The sequence below is a fragment of the Oratosquilla oratoria genome, chromosome 19, assembly GCF_046742065.1.
Source record: "Oratosquilla oratoria isolate Oo_2021 chromosome 19, ASM4674206v1, whole genome shotgun sequence".
In the NCBI taxonomy this organism is placed as follows: Eukaryota; Metazoa; Arthropoda; class Malacostraca; order Stomatopoda; family Squillidae; genus Oratosquilla; species Oratosquilla oratoria.
In genome coordinates this window covers 54829406-54841905 of record NC_134795.1, presented here as the reverse complement: position 1 = coordinate 54841905, position 12500 = coordinate 54829406, and the positions used below count along the sequence as shown (strand labels likewise).

The following is a 12500-nucleotide window of genomic DNA, read 5'->3' as shown; positions in this document are numbered from 1 at the left end:
TCTGGTCAGTTCCGAAGGTGATCAGATGAGTTTCATGTTGGTGGAAGTTGTACGAATTTTACCTCGGTTCGATTCTCGCAAAGGGCATCTCGTAAATATTCGATTCCGTTCCAATTATATACTTTGTCTCCGTCGACGCACCTCGGGATCGATACAACAAAGAAGAGAGATGAGGGTGAAGGAAGGAAGTGGTTCAGTGTGCGTGCCATGAATTGTCCAATCGAAAGCGGCTTCCTTTGAGGCAGAACATTCGTTTGAACGTGTGTCTAAATGTATTTAGTCTTTGATGGTCAACTCAGAGGCTGTGTCTCTATCCCGAGTCCTTTTTGTTTTATCTGTTTACTTATTTATTCATTTATCTATCAATTGATTGATTCGTTTATGTATTTGTCCATTTATCTATTACTATTGCTATCCTTTCTTTGTAGTACCTTTGCGATGAGGGATAATGATACTGTTATCATGTTCCCATGAGCGTATCGGATGGCAGTGGGACGATTGGTAAAATTGGGAGTCATCCTCTTCCCCAAATTGAAACACATTTGTCCTCTTGGTACCGTGTAACCCGGTACCACTTGTCGCATGGTTGAGTTGTCGGCGACTAAACCTGCTCTACGCTAGTGAGGAAGGTGTATTGGACACGCAGAGGGACAGAGACAAAACCCTTCGAAAAGAAGATAGACTATTTATGAATCAGTGGGTCTTCAACCGTATTATGGATTATCAATCCACGTATATGTTATGTGTGGCACCTATGTAGGGCCTGGACACGGGAGTTCGAGATTCTGAGTTCGAGAGACCTTGGTGTTGTGTCTTTGTTGGAATGGGTGGTGATGGTTTCCTTGTAAAATCATTATGGTATCATGTGTATCTCTTTATTTTTGATTTTTATTGATTATAATTTTTGTTGTTGTACTCTATATATTTCTTTTTGTACTCAATTTCTCCACATATATGTGTGTACCTGTAATATATGTTTAATTTCATTCATCGTTATTCAAAATACGTCATCAAATTTTCTACTCTTCAGCTGTATTCCATCCAGTGGAAATCACTTGATTGGTTTATTTAACTTCTTTAATCTTTTTTCATTGTTTTATTTATTTATTTTCGTTTTTTTTACCTTGCAGGAGGAGAGGAGGAGTGGCTAGGTCACCCAGAGAACCTGACGGTGGTCAAAACCTCTCCGACGTCCGTTCGGATCCTTTGGGGTCTTCGTCGAAGAGAAGACACCAAGTACCTGATCACCTACAAGCCCGTCAGTGCCAGGTAAAGCCTCACATCATCGATCTCGCCTTCCTTCGTCTCTGAGGAACAACAGGGTCAGACATCCTTTACGCGTCTCCGAAACTCCCTCGAAGATTTTTAATCTTCTCACATACAAACACATTCTTGTAGACCCTTCTTTGAAGTCTCAGGCTTTTTTTTTTTTACCTAGAACATCATCGCCTTTCTGTCAGCAGTCTTTCGTTCTCTTTCTCCCTTCCTCTCCCCCCCTGCTAACCCTCCTACCCCCCCCACACACCCCTCAGCCCCCTTCCCACCTCCCCCTTCTAAGTTTTATCCCCCCCCCCCAAGGATTCCGATCCAGAAGATAAGACTGGCACAGCGCATTGATTATGGATTTTGGAAATAAAAGGAATGGTGACGTCTTGCTCTTCATAATATTTTGTTTACCAAAGGCCGTTGCAGTCGTCAGGTAACAGAGGACACTGAGCGTGTTGTCCCACATTGCCCAACACTCGCATAACCCAGATCGTGGCCGGATACATCGGGGACGCGGGTATCCTGTAAGAGAGGTTCTTGGTCATCCTCATTTTTATTTATTTATTTACTTATTTATCTATCTATTTATTCATTTACCTTTGTTTATTTTCAATCTTGGTCTTGGTTGGGCTCGGCCATTGTTTTTCGAAAACGAACCCTCCTCTTCGGCTATTTTGAGTAAAAAATAAAAAAAGTTTGTCGTCATGCCGCCTTTGATCCATGGAAAGTCGTTTCACGATTCTTCTGGGCCTTCTTTAGGCATTAGACTAATCATCCTAGGGTTTTGTTTGCCTTCTTAATTGATTAATTAATTAATCTCGCTTTACTCATTCAGCGAACGAGTGAATGAATGAATGAAGTTATTTATCTATTTGTTTGTCTAGTTTTTCTTTATTTATCAAATGTCGTACAAAACTACAGACGATTTTATTCAAGGTGACGGGGGTGAGGTTCTCACCTTGATGAAATGATGATGATTACAACACATGATCCAAATTTCGTTTTGATTGGTTCGAGTCCTCTGACAGAGGTGGGGACGGGGGGTGGGGGGTACGTTACAGCACTAGCATCTGGAACTGGAGGACCAGCACCAGCAACAGGACCACCAGCATCTGGAACTGGAGGACCAGCACCAGCAACAGGATCACCAGCATCTGAAACTGGTGGACCAGTACCAGCAACAGGATCACCAGCACCTGGAACTGGAGGACCAGCACCAGCAACAGGATCACCAGCATCTGGAACTGGGGAACCAGCACCAGCAACAGGACCACCAGCATCTGGAACTGGAGGACCAGCACCAGCAACAGGATCACCAGCATCTGGAGCTGGAGGACCAGCACCAGCAACAGGACCACCAGCATCTGGAACTGAAGGACCAGCACCAGCAACAGGATCACCAGCATCTGGAGCTGGAGGACCAGCACCAGCAACAGGACCACCAGCATCTGGAACTGAAGGACCAGCACCAGCAACAGGATCACCAGCATCTGGAACTGGAGGACCAGCACCAGCAACAGGACCACCAACATCTGGAACTGGGGAACCAGCACCAGCAACAGGATCACCAGCATCTGGAGCTGGAGGACCAGCACCAGCAACAGGACCACCAGCATCTGGAACTGGGGAACCAGCACCAGCAACAGGATCACCAGCATCTGGAGCTGGAGCTGGTGTTGCGTTTTTGTGATTTTTGTTTAACTTTGGGCTCCTTTGCTGATGGGGACCAAGACGCCATTTGCAAATCGTTGACTGAAGAGCTCTTTCTCTCGGAGATGTCGTCTGCAGATTTTGTCCTGGCAAGCGACAGATGATCTTGTCACTGAATTATTCTTATTATTATTCTTATTATTATTATTATTATTATTCTTATTATTATTTTTTTATTATCGTTACTATCATTATTATTATTGTTATTATTATTATTATTTTTTTTTTAGTTATTATTGTTATTAATTATTGTTATATTATTATTATTATGAGTAATTATTATTATTATTATTATCATTATTATAATTATTATTATTATTATTGTTACTATTATAATTCCTATTATTATTATCAATATAACTACTACTATCATCATCATCATCATCATTATCATTATCACCATCATCATTATCATCATTATCATCATTACATACATACATATACCAAGGCTTTTTCTCCCTTACAAGGGAGGTAGCCAAAAAGGAAAAGGCATAAAATCATTCCCACCCATTCCATCCCTGAACAGCGGCCCAAGATTGTCTAGAAGTATAGAAGCGCTGGTAAACTACAACCCATAACAACAACAAGTGTTTGCTTCGCGTCACCTCTATGGCATCCGCGGCAAGTAGGTGGCGGTTGCAGTAACGAGGGCGGTTGCGGTTGCAGTGGCGGTTGGAGGCGACACTCCACTACTACTACTACTACTGCAGCTCACGTTCCTCCGTTCCGTCTCCTAATTAGTTAATTAGGTCACGGCGTGAGGTTACCAGGACTTGGGTTCTCTTTCGGATTGAATCTACATCAATTAATTAGGGCATGCAGAGGTCCTCGTTTGCCAAGTGTTTCGGAAACCTCACCAAGCTCTCCAGTCGTTAGAGGAAACACGCAGTTGCTTAATTGTAGAACGCGTCTCCAGTTCCCAGAAGAGGCTTGGGTAATTCTGGTCAAAGAAAACATTCCTCTGAAAAGTCTGGGTGGAAAAAAAGGAATTGTGGTCTCGAGGATTCTTCTTGGTGCCCGCGTATGCTCTGACGTAGTGTCTGCCTTTCCCAGAAGAGGCTTGGGTAACTCTGGTCAAAGAAAATATTCCTCCGAAGAGTCTGGGAAATAAAAAGAGTTGTGGTCTCAAGGATTCTTCTTAGTGTCCGCGTGTCCGTGTACTCTGATGTAGCGTCTGCCTTTTCCTCCCTTTTTTGACATGTCAGTTTGGGTACTCGAGTAGGACCCCAGCCAATGGACATGGGGCACGCTAGATGAAGGATAGTCCTCTTTTCCTTCCTCCCCTTTCCTCCCTCCCACCCCCTCCCACCCCACCCTCCCCCCATGCTGGCCAGGGAACATAGTCGGCCTTTAGAGAAATCAAGCTACGTTGTGGTCATAGCCAGTTAACAAAATGTCTGTAGGAAGAGGAAAAAGAGGAAGGAGAGAGGAGGAGGAGGAGGAAGAAGAAGAAGAGGAAGAGGAGGAGGAAGAGGAGGAGGAGGAGGGAGGGAGGGAGGAGGAGGGAGGAGGAGAGTGGGGAGGAGGGTGGGAAGGAGAGAGGGAGGAAGAGGAGTGAGGGAGGAGGAAGAGGAGGGAGGGAGGAGGAAGTGGAGGAGGAGGAAGAGGAGGAAGGAGGAGGAGGAAGAGGGAGAGGAGGAGGAGGAAGAAGAGGAAGAGGAGAGGGAGAAAGAAGAGGAAGAGGAGAGGGAAGAGGGAGGAAGAAGAGAGGGAGGAAGGAAGAAGAGGAGGAGGAGGACGAAAAGGAGGAAAAGGAGAAGGAGGAAGAGGAGGAGAAGGAGGAGGAGGGGAGGAAGAGTAAGAGGAGGAGGAGGAGTAGGAAGAGGAGGAAGAGGACACCAGTCTTCCTGACACTCAGGAGTCAAATGAACTAGTTTCATTTGAACTCTTGTCTCTAAAGTTGCAGTCATGGGGGAGAGGGTATATGACTTTCACCTGAACGAAAGAAAACGTCATCCTTTGGACTTGAGTTAGAGTCCTTCGACTTAAAACGTAGCTTTAAACCCTTCGCCCCAGAGGACGTTTTTTCCTCTCAACAAAAGTGCCGAGAAGAACAAAAACGACGACAGCGCCGCCTCGCGATTGATGCCGTTGGTCGGAATGGAACTCGCTGGGTGCTCAAGCCTATACTTTATGTACTGCTGTTCTTTACCCACCGGGAGATTATTATTCAATACTGGATAGAATCGTCACGCGTTTACCGAATATCAATAGTTTTTAGTTTATAAATCTCTAGAAAGTCCTCGGCTCCCTGGAGAGTTATTGGTTACTTTAGAGTTCGGGTTCTCCGTTTTCTACGTACGCCAAGAGTCATCAGACCATCGACCCGTACCTCCATTAACCTGATACAGAATACAGAATGGTAACATATCAAGACCAATTAAATATACGATGGTACCATAATGGATATCAAATGATTCAAATTCTAATTACTTTATTCATCAGTTAAGCGTTAACATAGAAAAAATGTACAATGTTCTCTGCAGATTTAAATGTTAAGTCATCTTTCGCATGTCATCTAAGTACACTTGGAAACCGTTACGTGAACCCCAAGTTGAGAACTCCTAATTTAGAGAATCCATGAGCCTCAGAGTGAGGATCTTTGCTCTAGAATCTCTAAAGCAGCGCTTCTCAATCTTTTCACCCTTGCGTAACCTTTAAAATAAATTGCATGTCTCAAGGAACCCCTGCGCAAAAAAACAACAACCTCATATACCATATCTTTCTTATTTCATTTTCATCTTAATAATAGGTTAGATAGGACGATGTCTATATTACGTTATTACAATAACCAAGAATATGTCGTGCGTGTTTAATTATATTACGTATATGAAATTATATAAAAAGTCAAAAGTGCGTTAGCTTATTTCACTTGTTCTCGCGGAAGCTTTAGGGACCTTTTGCGGAACCTTAGGGTTCCGGGGAACCCTGGTTGAGAAACGCTGAGTTAGAGGATTGATTGGTTGATCGTGATGAATTTTTCACTGGCCGCAGTGACAACCCTCTCTGAAATGAACAACGACGTCATCTGGGATCAACCAAAACAAAATCTGGAATCAAATGCGTACGAGTACATGTAGTTATAAGTAGCATAAATAGTTATTAGGAGTATGTGTAATTATGTGGTAAAGTTTGGTACGATGTATGATAATCGTTGTGTCTGATTAAGATGGAGGAACTTACCGTGAGAATAAATTATGTGAGAAGTAGGTCGACACTGGGTCAAATTTTTTTTTTTTTTTTTTTTTTTTTGAGTTCATCCTACGCTCATAACGATGGACTAAGTTAACCTAATCCTCAAATATTTTCTTAATATAGTATAAGAACGAGAGATACAGCTTGTAATATTCGTTATGTGCTTGTTCTTATTTATCTGTTTGTTTAATATTATTGGCTTGATTATTACATATTATTAGTTACCTGTCAATTTATTATTATTTACCATTTACCTGTTTGTTTATCATTTAACTTTACCTAATTATTTATTTTATTCTTTTATTTATATTATTATACTTTTTATGTATTCATTTATTTATCTATTTATTTATCTATTTATCATTATTATATATATTTTTTCGCATCCGAGCCAGTTACGGACCAAAAGGTCTCCTGTCGGCATGCTCCTCTTTTGTAATCTTTTGTAGTTATTTGTGTTTGTTAGATATTATATTTATTACATAGACTGGGACTATTAATGAAAAAATGATAAATCATGAATTTGTGTTAGATATTGATGACCGAACCCATTCATATCAAACACACTTTTGTTAATAATGCAGGTTTGAGTATGGGTTTATATGAGACATATGTATGATATATAAGGTTGCTGAGTATCATTCTAGAGTCTTAGTAGCGCCATCATCATAATACAGACTTTAGTTGAGACGGTCCTTGCCTAGACTTGCCCTTGTTCCTTATCTTGTCACTTTTCATTTGTACAACGAAGACCTCGTGATAGACGAAAGAGCTCAGTCTTTTGCATATATATACATATATATATATATATATATATGTGTGTGTGTGTGTGTGTGTGTGTGTGTGTGTGTGTGTGTGTGTGTGAAAGAGCGAGCGAGAGAGAGAGAAAGCGAGAGAGAGAGAGAGAGAGAGAGAGAGAGAGAGAGAGAGAGAGAGAGAGAGAGAGAGAGAGAGAGAGAGAGAGAGAGAGAGAGGGAGAGAGAGAACACTAAGAAATTTCCCCAACAGACTCTAACAAACTTTTCCAATTATGGTCAGAGGAAACTACCGCCCTGGTGGGATGGTTAGTTGGTCTTCCCCCCCCCCTCAACCCCCACCCACGTAACTACATCGGATTGATGAATGGGAGATCGAGGGAGTAATTACACACAGAAGAGGACAGTTCGGGACAAGGCAAAGGGAAGGATTAGGGAATCGTTGATGGCGACATTCTGAATTTTCATAAAAAGGATTACAAAGGATTACAAAGGAGGAGCATACCGACGGGAGACTTTTTAGTCTATAGGTCGGATGAAAAAAAAAAAAAAAAAAAAAAAAAAAAAAAAAATATATATATATATATATATATATATATATATATATATACATACACAGATACGCGTGTCTGTGCGTGTGGGGGGTGCGTTTGTGTGCGTGGGCGTATGCATGGATGTGCGTGTGTGTGTGTGTGTGTATGTGTGTGTGTGTGTGTGTGTGTGTGTGTGTGTGTGTGTGTGTGTGTGTGTGTGTGTGTGTGTGTGTGTGTGTGTGTGTGTGTGTGTGTGTGTGTGCGTGCGTGTGCGCGTGCGTGCATGTGTGTGTCTACCCCATAAGTAAACCGAGAACACATTAGATGGGTTCACTGATACTATTTTCACGAATCGCCTTTGGCTTCTCTCTTCCTCTCCAGGTACCCCGTCATCTCGGAGGTGGTGGCCCCCGAGCGTAGCGCGGTTCTGGAGCGCCTCCTGCCGTACACGCAGTACCAACTCTACTTGACGACGATCGTCAACGACTCTGTGCAGTGGACTTCTCCGGTCATCAGTTTCCACACGACGACCAGCACCACCGCTTTCGATGACAGCGACGATGGTTCCTTTACCAGTAAGTCAGATCGCACACCCATGCAACCAGTTGCATGAAACCAGTTGCATACGACGCCACAAGCAGTTGCATGAAACCGGTTGCTTACGATGCCGCAACCAGTTGCATGAAACCGGTTGCTTACGACGCCACAACCAGTTGCATGAAACAGGTTGTTTACGATACCGTAACCAGTTGCATACGACGCGGCAACTAGTTGCGCCACTTCTATCCTTGAAGACAATATCGAGCCGAACAAGGCACTCAAAAGAGGACCCATAAAATATAAAATTTATTATATATATATATTATACACACACACACACACACACACACACACACACACACACACACACACACACACACACACACACACACACACACACACACACACACACACACACACACACACACACACACACACACACAGACACACACACACACACACACACACACACACACACATATATATATATATATTATGCATACATACATACATATATATATATATATATATCTATATATATATACAGATATATATATATATATATATATATGTATATATATATATATATATATATATATATATATGTATATATGAAATAAAATATAACGCGTGCGATTGGTTTCATACAACTGGTTTCGTCGATGTGCGAACTGCCTATGTAACCCAACTCCCGGGTCGGCCCAAAACGTCGCAACTGGTACTGTAGACTATCAACCTTAGTCCTCTTCCCGTCTACACCAGTGGTTCTCAACCTTTTTCTCTCCCCGTCCTTTGTGAATTCTCAACATCGTGTGTCTCCCTTTGATTTTCCTCCCTAATCCCAAAATAATATCAAAATATTAATGAAGAGAAACCCTCTGCTTTATTTATAAAGTTGACAATCATAACTACCTTACATTTGATATATTCTTTTATATTCAGAGTTTCACCCTCCGTAACTACTGGTTTATAATTCTGTTTACTGTTCCCTTTTATGGTTTTGTATTTCTTCTTTTACTTTTAAATTCCTTTCCATCACTTTTCTTATGTATGTCTTTCACCATATCTCTCTGTAGAAAGTAAGTAATGTTTCTCGATGGGGTGAATTAAATGGAGGTAAGATATTTTCTTCTTTTCTTCCCGAATAATATTACACTTGGCTTGTCAATTTACACCAAGGGACTCCTTACTGGGATCTTCAATTCACTCACAAAGCCACCTATGCACCGACGTCACGACTTTATTCATCCAATGATCTTTACTGTTATATCTAAGTACCTCCCCTAAGGGTGTGACTTTTCTCCCGTGTACCAATAAATTTTTCTCCTCCACCCTTTCTCCAATCAGAAAGACTGTTACAACGTCTTAAGCATTACTGCTTACACAAGCAATCTCGATATCGATGCATGAATGGCTTATTTTACATATAGTCACATCAGCATTAAAATCTGTTCCCTAGCGGTTGTTTATAAACTTTGGACGAGGAGCGAGATTATGCCAGTCCTTCGTGGCTTATTGTTATCAAACATCCTACACATAAAAACGAAATTCTCGCCACCTACCCTTCTATCTACCTTACTTGTCTACCTTATCTACTAGCCTCTTACACAGAGTCTTCACGTTATATAGAAATATATAATTTGTAACAGCAAACCATGAGCCCTTTAAAGGCTACCGTCATGGCTTCCAGGTTGAGAACCGCTGGTCTACTTAATGATACTCTATTCCTGGGTAGACCAAGGGAGGTGAGGCGATAGCGTCAAGGGTTGGTGTCGCATTGTGTGGTTTCCCCCTTTCCACTGCTTCTATAGATAATTATTCTGCTCCTGCTGCCTTCCTCTGCTTCTATAGATACTTGTGCGTGCTGCTGGATTCCTTTATTTTCCTCCTGTGATTTCCCAACGATATATTCCAGACTTTGATGCACTCGACCCGACCTGAATGAACACGTACTTCCTGCTCACCCTGCCTTTACTCTTTCCTTTTATCGTCCCCTTTTCCCCCTTTTCCCCTTTCGCCTTTCCCCCCCCCTTTGGTCTTCTTCCTTGAATGATATACCGCATTGTCCTCGTCTCCCTCCCTTGTCCCCATTGTCCTCGTCCGCGCTTTATCCCACATTCCCCTCCGCAACTTGAAATGCTTAAAAAAAAAAAAAAAAAAAAAAAAAAAAAAATCCTATAGGGATTCCTCTATGCCTGTAAACCTTCACCTTTGTTGCTTTGCGAGGTTTAATAGCACTTGATGGCATTTGCTTTGCGTTGTCAACTAAACCAACCCCGTAGGCTGGCCTCCGCTCCCCGGTCGATCCGAAGAGGCTGCAGCCAATTTCGGCGGTCGTCCTACTGACTGACTTCGGTTATTAGTTGTTGTTGTTATCGAAAGGATTAACCCCACAACCTTGGCACGTATAGGGGTTGTAGTTTTAGCAAATGTTGTAAAGTTTATAACCGGAAGCAGTTCTTGTATGTGTTACATGCTTCCCACACTCTGTCACTCCCCATTCCTCCTCCTCCTCCTCCTCCTCCTCCTCCTCCCTCTCCCCCTTTTTTCCCCTCCCCCTCCCACTCTTACCCCTTTCCCTCTCTCTCTTCCTCCCGTGATTGAATGCTAGTCTCCCCTCAAAGACTGCTAATCACTTTTAACATTTACTGTCACCTCCTTCTAAAACCCTAAATTTTCCCCTTTTACCACGCATTTACCACGGCATTGTCCCTAAGGAGAGAAACGCTGGTTATTGGTGACGATGTGTAGATCCTTTCTCTCCTCCCTCCTCTCTTTTCCAACTCCGCCTCCTTCTCTTTCTTCTATCGCCTCTATCTCCTTCCCCATCCTTTCACCACCTCCTCCTACTCTTTTCCTGTTTTCCTTTCCCTCTCTTTATTCTCTGCACCACAACCTTTCTCCCTCTCCTCCATGCCTGAATGGTACCAACCCTGGGCCAAACAAAAACGAAAGTAAAGAAAATCAATAAAGTACATCACCGAGATGAAGGATTAAAGAAAAAAAAAAAAAGTCACGAGTTCGAGAGGAAGGAAGGGTGAGATCGAGAAACCTGGGTAGACTCGTTGTACTTCGTATTTGTTCCTCCGTGTCACCCAGAATGGTCTTGTATTCTTTATTTGATATCAAGTTAACATAGATCCAGATGACCATCTCTTTCCTAAGATACGTATTTGTTCCTTCGTGTCACCCAGAATGGTCTTGTATTCTTTATTTGATATCAAGTTAACATAGATCCAGATGACTCAGCTCTTTCCTAAGATACGTATTTGTTCCTTCGTGCAACCTAGAATTGTCTTGTACTCTTTATCTGATGTCAAGTTAACACAGACCCAGATGACTCATCTCTTTCCTAAGATGCCATTTCCTGATAACGTTAAGGACGTTCTTTTCTAGAGGAGGCACACGGGAATGCTTTAAATATGAAGAGGTGTCAAAGGAACTTTAAGGTTAAAGTATGAATTTTTACTCAGAAAATGATGTATCGGCCCCTTAGGCGCTTCTTTTTGATAAAACTTAGTGTCATTAAGTGCCTCAAAGCGTCATTTCCACCTCATCTCCATGCTCTGTCAAGTTTTAAATGAAAATACCTGAAATATCTCTCGTAAGACTTTCAAAGAAGGAGGGAGGGTGGGAGGGAAGGAGGGAAGGGGTCAGGGAGGTCGGTGTCATTGTTGTCTGTGCAACATTTGTGGATGGGGGGGGGGGGCGTAGGACCTCTGTCCAGTGTAATTTGGACCACTATTTTTTTTTTTTTTATTAGAGCAAAGAAAACTTCATCGGTTCTTAAAGCGTTCCATCTAAGACTGACAAAACTTCCCTAGAAATGTCTCATTTTGATGAATAACCTTTACTTTCACCTCACCTCGCCTCACCTTCTGGTGGTGCAGCCTCGAGGATCTGACATTTGGTCTCTAAAACAGGCCTAAGATATCTGTCAGTTTTGAGTATCCTGTCGTACCTCTCTAAACACTTTTTCATACAAAGATGACAACAGGAAAGTGCTATCCTCCTCCTGTTAGGCGGTGAAATAACCAGACTAAAGTTAATACAACACAAACAAAAATCCAAATTTTCGTCCCAGAGAAATCTAATGGAGGACCCAAGGACCGTTAATAGTACTGCGGGGGTGGGGGGGTGGGGGTATTTCTTATCTGCGAAACTATACAGAGATTACTACTATTACTATTACTAGGATGGTTTGGAAACATGTAAAGAACGAGTGAAGAAAGATTAGTAAAAGAACTGTGGAAAGCAGAGGTGGAGGGAGTAAACTTGAGGGGATGACCGAAGATGAGATTGATGGATGGGGTGAATGGGGGTGTTGAACAAGGACGGTAGAAAGCAGGAGATAGGGGCGGGCTGTGTATAGGATACTGTGATGCATGGAAGAGAGGGGATGAGAGGGAAGAGAGCAGTTGTGTATGAATGACCTTTTCACGCATCCCGAGGGGATTTCTCCCCGTCGTCTCTTTTCCCGCATGAAGGGACGGGGAGGTGG

The 12500-nt window shown here is 42.5% G+C and overlaps 1 protein-coding gene across 1 annotated transcript in view; it reads left to right on the top strand.

Moving 5' to 3' along the window:
- The window catches only part of LOC143035896 (uncharacterized), a 33177-nt gene that overhangs the window by 8682 nt on the left and 11995 nt on the right, over positions 1-12500 (top strand). Inside the window, exons 2-3 of the mRNA XM_076203083.1 lie at positions 1131-1269; positions 7841-8034. Coding sequence (XP_076059198.1) covers positions 1131-1269; positions 7841-8034 — 333 coding nt within the window. The remainder of the gene's footprint in view (positions 1-1130; positions 1270-7840; positions 8035-12500) is intronic.